Source organism: Dictyostelium purpureum (assembly GCF_000190715.1).
Source record: "Dictyostelium purpureum unplaced genomic scaffold DICPUscaffold_140, whole genome shotgun sequence".
In the NCBI taxonomy this organism is placed as follows: domain Eukaryota; phylum Evosea; class Eumycetozoa; order Dictyosteliales; family Dictyosteliaceae; genus Dictyostelium; species Dictyostelium purpureum.
In genome coordinates this window covers 39242-48066 of record NW_003519477.1, presented here as the reverse complement: position 1 = coordinate 48066, position 8825 = coordinate 39242, and the positions used below count along the sequence as shown (strand labels likewise).

The window sequence follows — 8825 nt, the reverse complement described above, 5'->3', positions numbered from 1 at the left end:
ACAAACTCTTCGATTTCCAATATAACCCCAGCATCACCATCAGTTATCAGTCAATCACCCTCATCTCCTTTATCATCTTTAACAGCAGCTCCTTTATTGCCATCATATTTTGTTGATAATAACAGTAAACAAAAGAATTTAGAAGAAGATGATGTAGATGTTGAAGTGGTTGATGAAGAAGAAAATAAAAACAATCTAAATGTAAATAATAATAATATAAATAATGATGGCAATAATAATAAAAATAATAGTAGAAATAGTATTATCAAATCAAACAATATTGAAAATCAATTAAACACAAGCCAAGAATCTGATGCTGAAGAACATCTTAAAATAAAAATTAGAAAGAATATAAATAAAAACATTGGTATCGATGATGACGATGATGATGGCTGCACTCAATCTCCTTCTCCACAACTTTCCCCAACATCACAAGCACAAAAGCAAGTACAAAATTTAGATCAACAAGTGCAACAATCATTAAATCAACCTCAAAATCAACCACCTTTATCTCCACAACCAGAAAGAATCAACCAAAGTAAAAAAGAAGACTTTGATAATAATCAAACTGCCAATAATAATATTGATAGTAATAATAATTTAAATTCAAATTTAAATAGTGTAAATATAAATGATAATAATAATTATAATAACAATATAGAAAATAATACAGACAAAATTATGGATAATACAGAAAATAGTAATATGGATACCGATAAAAATATAGATAATAATAATATAAATATAGATAATAATAATTTGATTGGCAGCCACACTCCAAGAAAAAGAAGAATAGCTATTATGGAAGATAACGAAGATAAAGAAGTTATAATTGATTCACCCCAAAAAGTTGAACTACAATTAACCCAACAAACCAATAATAATGTAAATAATAATAATGATAATAATACAAATAGTAGTGGAAGCAATGATATTAAAATGGAAGATAAAGATAATATAATAGAAAAAAGGGCAAACAAACTAATTGTATCAGAAGATTTCGAAGTTGATATTTTAGACGATGATCCATCAAACCTAAACAATATAGATTCAAATAATAATAAAAATAGTATAAACATTGACAATAACTGTAAGAATGATAATAAAATAAATGAAATAATTATCAAATGTGAAATAATAGAACAACCAATAACACCACAAAAACCAATAGAAGATATTAAATTCAATCAAGTCATCAATAATGAAGAAAAAGAACGTGAAAACAGAGAAAGGGAAATTAGGGAATTAAAAGAAAGAGAACTACGTGAAAAAGAAATTAGAGAACAAAAAGAACGTGAACATAGGGAGAGGGAAATTATTAGGGAATTAAGGGAGCGTGAAAGAGAACGTGAAAGAGAACTTAAAGAACAAATTGAAAGAGAATTACAAGACCAACCAATGTTTATTGAAAAAGATGTAGAAATTGAAGATATTGAAAGAGATGACTCATCAACATCGAGTACGAGCGGTGGTAAACATCATCATCATCACCACCATCACAAGCACCGTCGTCATCACAAAAAGAGGTCACACAAACACAAAGACAAAAAAGAACATAAATCAAAAAAACATAAAATTTCAAAATCTGAATCTACAAATTTATTTGAATCCGATCAAGAAACTGAAGAAAGCGGGCCAGATGATATCGAGAACAATAATGATGACCGTTTATACTGTCTTTGTAAAAGGAAATATGACTCTAATATGTTTATGATTGCTTGTGACCGTTGTGACGAATGGTACCATGGTGCATGCGTAAATATTTCTGAAAAAGATGCCAAAAGAATTAAACTATATGTTTGTAAGGACTGTGTCCAAAAGAGAGAAAAAGAAAAAGAAAAAGAAAGAGAAAAAGAAAAAGAAAAAGAAAAAGAAATAAAAGAAATAAAAGAAATAAAAGAAGTTAAAGAAATTAAAGAGGTTAAAGAAATTAAAGAAATTAAAGAAGGTAGAGAAAGTAAAGAAAGAGATAGTAAAGAAAAAGACATCAAAGAAAGAATTGAAATTCTCAAACCCTCACCAATTATTAATTCAAGTCCATCACCAAAACCATTTAATGGCTTAGAGGCAAAAAAATTAACTTTATCCCCAATTTCACCATCATTATCATCACGTCATAATGGTGATCCTCACAATGGCACAGCTATAGTTGAAAAAGAAAAGACTATCCATCATAATCAGCATCATACAACCACAAGCCACAATATCGATTCTAAGAAATGCAGTATCCCAAGATGTCTCAACAATGCAAAATATAATTCAAAATATTGTGGTGACGATTGTGGAATATCTTATGCCAAAGAATTTTTATATAAGAATTCAAGTCATCTTCAAAAGAGTGCACTATTAGGCTCACAAGCTGTTGCTGCTGCTCCTGCTTCACCAAAAGATAGTTATAGAGAGAGGGAAAGGGAAAGAGAAAGGGAAAGAGAGAGAGAAAGAGAAAGAGAAAGGGACAGGGAAAGGGACAGAGAAAGAGACAGAGAAAGAGACAGAGAAAGGGACAGAGAAAGAGATAGAGAAAGAGACCGAGAAAGAGACAGAGAAAGAGAAAGAGACCGAGAAAGAGAGAGAGAAAGGGAAAGAGAAAAAGAAAGAGAAAAAGATCGTGAACGTGAGCGTGAAAAAGAAAAAGAAAAAGAACGCGAACGCGAACGTGAAAGAGAAAGAGAAAAAGATCGCGAACGTGAAAAAGAAAAGAGCGTGAACGTGAAAGAGAAAGAGAAAACAATATAACAATTCCGAGCAATATACCCTCCAGTCACAATCAAAATATTACCCAACATCATAATCATAATAGCACACCAAGCAACTCAATAAATTCAACAACTGGACTTTCATCTTCAAATAATGACGATAATGGAAAACTACAACTAATCTTTGCAAAAAGAATAGAAGTAGAAAACAGATTAAAAGATTTAGAAAAGAGAAGCTCAGAATTTGAAAAAAAGGTTAAACTAGCAAAAATAAGATTTGGATCATCCAATTTAGAACAATGTAATTTAAATAAAACTGAAAACCTGTATAATAGCCAATCAACAACTCCATCATCAACAAACAATATTCAAAACTGTATATTTCCCATTAAAGAATCAATATCTGGATATTGTGGTATAACCAATTGCTCAGAACACAATGGTTGGGAAAAAAAGAAAAGAGATTTTTTCGCACGAGAAATTTTTGTTCATGTAAGTTTTTTTTTATTTTTTTTTTATTTTTTTTTTATTTTTTTTACCAATTTAATATTAATTTTTTTTTTTTTAAATAATCATTAGACCAGAGTATTAAGAGAATTATCATTAGAAGAGAAACAAGTTCACCAAAGAATAGCTAGAAGAAAAAAAATAGCTCAAAACAATACAAATACCGAATTAGAAGTTTAAAAGGAACAACATTACAGTCCTCTCTATAATCCTTTTTTTTTTTTTTTTTAATTTTTTTTTTTAAAATTTTATTTCTTTTTATATAATATATATACTACCTCCTGCCTATATATTAAATCCTAAATAAATATTTAAATAAATCCTAATATTTAGCTCTATTTTTTTCTTGTGTTTTTTTTTTTATTTTTTTTTTTATTTTTTTTTAATTTAGTTATTATAAAAAACCTATTTTATTTTAAAAGGTTTTTATTTATAATAAACCAAATAATAATTTTTTAATAAATAAAAAATAACTTGATAAAATTTTTTAAAAAAAAACAATTAGGCTTTTTATTAAAACACCTTATTTAGAAAAATTATTTAAATCTCTAAATTTTTTTTTATTTAATTTTTTATTTTTTTTTTTTTTATAATTATTATAAATAAGAAAATTCAATTTAATATCATTAATTCAAATAAAAAAAATCAAATAATAAACCTCAAGAGTTAATCTTTATATTAAAACAAATAAAAAACTTAAAATGTTCGGTAGAAAAAACGAAAAAAGAAAACCAGTTATTGGAAGTGAAGATGGAATGTTCAATTGGAAACCAGAACAAGGTCATGACGACATGGTCCATAAAGAAGAAGATATGAAAAAAAATAGGGACTTGGAATTAGAAAGAGATGAAAACGAATTCAAATATTTTCTAAACAGTTAAAATATTTTTCAATCCCTAAAAAAAAAAAACTTAAAAAAAAAAAATAACTTAAAAAAAAAAAAAACTTAAATAAAAAAAAATAAACAATACAAAAAATATTTTAAATTTTGTAAATAATTAAATTTAACACCCACTTAACTTAATATTAATTTTTATCCTTTTTTTCGCTTTTTCCCCCTATTCCTCCTTTTTCCATTTTTTTTTTTAAATCTTTGATTAAAAATAAGAAAAAAATTAGAGAGAAACCTAAAAAGAGTATTTATTTAAATAATTATTGGAAAACAAGAGGGGATCAATTTGAAATAAACTCATTTTTTTACTCAAAATTATAAGAGTATTTATTTATTTATTTATTTAAAAGAGAGGTGAATACTCAAAAAAAAAAAATTGATACCTCTCTTTTTAAATTTTAAAAAAAAAAAAATTATAAAAGATTTTTCTTTTTTTTTTATTTTTATTATTATTATTATTTTTTATTTTTTAACAATTTTTTTTAAAATTTTTTTTTATTTTTTTTTAAAATTTTTTTAAAATTTTTTTTATTTATTTTTTTTTTTTTTTTATATTTAACAAACTCACATAAATTTTTATATATATTGTATAAAATGGCCACAAAAAAGAAAGTTTTATTAAAAGTAATAATCAAAAAAAAAAAAAAAAAAAAAAAATCATAAATAATCCCATCGACGACAATTAATATATTTATATATTGTCTATAACAACAACAACTATAGTAAAATAATAAATTAACAAGTAATTCAATTATACTAATTTAATTTCTTTTTTTTTTTTTTTTTTTTTAAAAAAAAAATATTAATAATATAATAATAAAAATAATAATAATATAATAAATTTTTATTTGTATTTTTATTCTTCTTCTTTAGGTTATTATTCTTGGTGACTCTGGGGTAGGTAAAACCTCACTTATGAACCAATATGTCAATAAAAAGTTCAGTAATCAATATAAAGCTACCATTGGGGCTGATTTCCTTACCAAGGAATTAATGGTTGATGACAGAGTTGTCACCATGCAAGTAAGTAGAAATTTTTTTTTTTTTTTTATAATTTAAACAAATATTAATAAGTTATTTAATTATTATTTTAGATTTGGGATACAGGTAAATAATATACATATTTTTTTCTTTTTGTCGTTTTATTATAATTTTTTTCTTTATCAAATCAAGTTAATATGGATTATATGGTTAGGAATTCAAATAAATTATCAATTTATAAAGTTTTTTTATACAGAGGACACCTCATTTTTTAAAAAAAATCGAAAAATATTTATAACTTTTTTAACCAGCTCCAAGAAAGAAAAAAAAAAGCAATACAGAAAATTAGTTTCATAATAATATGAAAAATTGTTATAATAATAATATGATAATATCAATAATATGGAATAGGTTTTCATTTTTTTTTTTTTTTTACCAGTGATCAATAATCATGCAATTCACAAGATTTTTTTCAAAAGAATTTTCAATATATTATTATTTTTTTTTTTTTTTTTGATTTTTTTTTTTTTCTCGAAAAATCAAACAATTCACTTATTAATATATTTTTTTTTAAAAATATCCAGCTGGTCAAGAACGTTTCCAAAGTTTAGGTGTTGCTTTTTATCGTGGTGCCGATTGTTGCGTTTTATGTTATGATGTCAATGTTGCTAAAACATTTGAAAATCTCGACTCATGGAGAGATGAATTTTTAATCCAAGCCGGTCCACGTGATCCAGATAATTTCCCATTTGTTGTATTAGGTAACAAGATCGATTTAGAAAATCAACGTGTTGTTTCACAAAAAAGAGCTGCTTCATGGTGTCAAAGCAAAGGTAACATCCCATACTTTGAAACCTCCGCCAAAGAGGCCATTAATGTTGAACAAGCTTTCCAAACTATTGCCAGAAACGCCATTAAATTAGAAGACGGTTTAGTTTTCCCAATCCCAACTGGTATCCAAGTCCAACCAGAACCACAACCACAACAATCTGGTTGTTGTTAAACACGTACAATGCTAATTTTAAATATTAATTTTTTATTCCCCCAACTTTTTTTAAAATCATGACCAATGATATGATAACCATTAAATATACACAAAAAAAAAAAACCCTTTATAAAAAAACCAAAAAAAAAAAAACCAAAAAAATGCAAAAATCCTATAAATAAAAAAAAAATATATGTTTTATTAATCAATATTTCAATTGTTTATAAAAAAGTTTATTAACTTTTTTCTTTTTTTATTACTATTTTTTTTTGTGTTTGTATATGTGGTTAAATTTTTCTTTTATTTTTTTTTTATTTTTATTATTTTTATTTTTTTTTATTTTTTTTTTTTTATTTTTTTTTTCTAAAATTTAAATTATTAAATTATTTTAAAATTTTATGAATATAATAGTTTTTTAAATAAATAAATAAAATTCATTGTATTAATTAATAAATAAATATACATATAGTAATAAATAATATAGAAAATACAATTGTAGCAAGATAGTAATATCGCAACAAAATGTTTTATAAATATAATCAATGGGATCCAAAATTAATTATTGGACAAATAATATCTGTACAGTGTCTTTATTATATAACGTTAGCAGCAGTTTTATATATATTGGATTCGGTATTTACATCCTCAACATTAACATTGGACCAAATGTTTAGGTATCAAATGTTAAATGCGCATTCTAACGAAGGAAGGGTGGTTTTAAGTTCATTTATAATAAATTCATTTTTAGGGTAAATAATAATACAGATACACATTGCGAAACAATATCTACAGGTTATTAATTTAGTTTATTTGTTCTATATAGATCATTTTTTTTAAAATATATAGTTGAAAGATCAAAGAAATGTTTAGATCATTCAGCAACAGTAACATTTATACATTTTGTAGTTGTTTGGTTAGTTTCAGGATTTCCAAAAAGTATTGCATGGTGGGCAACTCATTTAGTTGGTATGGTTTTAATGGCAATGGTTGGCGAATATTTATGTATGAGAAAGGAATTAATGGATATACCTTTATCAAGAGGCAAAGAGGTAGATTCAACACCAATAGTAATACCTCCATCACCACATACAAATTCACCAATTTTAAATTCAAAAAATAATGGAGGTGGTATTAATCTCACCAATAATAATAATAGCAGTTCAAATAAATATCAACCAATAGAGCTTGAAATTATCGAGCAAGGAAAAGAAGACTAAAGAAAATAATATAGATAGATAGTAGTGGTTGTTGTTGTTGTAAATATTTAATAAAGGATAATCGAATAAAAATATTATAAATATATTATAATATTCTATTTTTTTTTTTTCTTGTTTTAATAATTTAAATTTTAGTTTTTATTATTTTATATACAAACTTTTTGTTTTATAAAAAGTTATTTATTTTATATATTTTATTTTTAAAAGGCAATGTTTATATCTTCGTCAAATTGATTTGTTGTGGCTAAAATGAAAAATTCTACCAAGTGTTGTTGTGAACCAATTGGAATAATATGGGTGAATGATAACAGACCTTCTTGAGTTAGGGTAAGACGGGTTTTTTTTGCTAATGTTAAAGCTTTTATGCATGGTTTAATGAGAGCCAATTGATAGTTGAAATTTATGTTGTTTGAAAGATCAAAGAATTCGAAAATTTCATCTGGGGTATCTTTTTTGCAATATTCCATTTTAAATGATCCCATTTGACCAGATGTTGATAATACAAAGAATGGTGATTCTGGTGTTAAGGCTATATTTAAAATGGTTGAAGTAAAGTCCAATTCTCCAAATGCTTCCAATAGATTTTCCGATTCGATAAGGATTTTATTTGAAACTGGTGTTATTAAATCAAATTCTAATGTATCATCTGCTTCTAATGTTTTGATTGAGCAATGTGTTTCTACGCCACCATTACCCTCCTCTAATAAAAGTACTAATGGTGAACCATAACCTTTATAAAGAAACTGAACCTGTGTATATCCCGAGTTACCAAAAATTGTTAAAGAATCTAAAATCATTGATAAACTAATCCTAAACATTACTTCTTGCTGGTTTTGATCTGCAACTACTCCTGTAAGATTTGGTGTGAAATGATACTCTTGAAAGAAAGTGCTTTTAAATGAAACACGGCCTTGATAGTGTTTACCCTCCTCTACTATGAAATGTATACCTGCTGGTCCAATTTTAACTGTTACATATTGCTAAATGTATTAAATTAAATTAAAAATTAAAATTAATACATCTATATTTATATGGTTGATATATGTTTTAATCTTTACATACCTGAATATCTTTTTTTTTATTTTTATCTGTCTCTGGTTTATAAATTGTATTTAAAACTTGTGATATATCATATGCATTTTCAGCTTTTGCCACAAATGTTAATGTTTCGCTTGTATTGGATGGATCAATACCATCATTCATTGGTGATAATAGTCTATTATTAATTGATCCTACACCTGGGGTGTTCATTTTATTATTTGGTATATATTTATTTATTTAAATGGTTTTAATATCTATTGAAATGAAAAAATAATTAAATAAAAAAATAAAATTTAAAATTTAAAATATTTTTAAAAAAGTTTTTTTTTTTTTTGATTTTTTCAATTTATTAAAAATTTTCTTGGAATGTATTTAATTTCTATAAAATATTATTTTAAATTAAACAGTAGTATTTTTTAAGGAAATCTTTCTATATTTGTTTTATTATTTACTTTAAAATAATATTTAAATTTATGCACCTCTATTTATTTTCGAAAATATGGTAA

At 24.7% G+C, this 8825-nt stretch overlaps 5 protein-coding genes across 5 annotated transcripts; 4 read left to right on the top strand and 1 right to left on the bottom strand.

Moving 5' to 3' along the window:
• Positions 1–1647: 1647 nt before the first annotated feature.
• Positions 1648–1833, top strand: DICPUDRAFT_13956 (uncharacterized protein; the record flags this gene model as incomplete). The annotated part of the gene is made up of 1 exon (XM_003288574.1): positions 1648–1833. A coding segment is annotated over one exon (186 nt), but the record flags the coding sequence as incomplete, so codon positions are not given.
• A 2071-nt stretch (positions 1834–3904) lies between these two features.
• On the top strand, positions 3905–4084 carry DICPUDRAFT_152869 (uncharacterized protein; the record flags this gene model as incomplete). The annotated part of the gene is made up of 1 exon (XM_003288573.1): positions 3905–4084. The coding sequence occupies one exon, from the start codon at positions 3905–3907 to the stop codon at positions 4082–4084; it is 180 nt and encodes a 59-aa protein (XP_003288621.1).
• Positions 4085–4683: 599 nt separating this feature from the next.
• DICPUDRAFT_92126 (uncharacterized protein) lies at positions 4684–6268 on the top strand. Its single transcript, XM_003288572.1, has 4 exons — positions 4684–4719; positions 4969–5118; positions 5190–5202; positions 5661–6268. Exons 1-4 carry the CDS (start codon positions 4690–4692, stop codon positions 6077–6079), a joined length of 612 nt encoding a protein of 203 aa, XP_003288620.1. The 5' UTR covers positions 4684–4689; the 3' UTR covers positions 6080–6268.
• Positions 6269–6583: 315 nt separating this feature from the next.
• Positions 6584–7278, top strand: DICPUDRAFT_88121 (uncharacterized protein; the record flags this gene model as incomplete). The annotated part of the gene is made up of 2 exons (XM_003288571.1): positions 6584–6810; positions 6885–7278. The coding sequence occupies 2 exons, from the start codon at positions 6584–6586 to the stop codon at positions 7276–7278; spliced, it is 621 nt and encodes a 206-aa protein (XP_003288619.1).
• A 200-nt stretch (positions 7279–7478) lies between these two features.
• DICPUDRAFT_34318 (uncharacterized protein) lies at positions 7479–8481 on the bottom strand (the record flags this gene model as incomplete). Its single annotated transcript, XM_003288559.1, has 2 exons — positions 7479–8258; positions 8341–8481. 2 exons carry the CDS (start codon positions 8479–8481, stop codon positions 7479–7481), a joined length of 921 nt encoding a protein of 306 aa, XP_003288607.1.
• Positions 8482–8825: the final 344 nt, after the last annotated feature.

Bases quoted from the DNA above. Each gene is read 5' to 3' on its own strand.
- DICPUDRAFT_92126 (XM_003288572.1), top strand. From the start codon at position 4,690: ATGGCCACAAAAAAGAAAGTTTTATTAAAA. The intron at 4,720-4,968 runs GTAATAATCAAA...CTTCTTCTTTAG, and splicing joins AAAAGAAAGTTTTATTAAAA to GTTATTATTCTTGGTGACTC.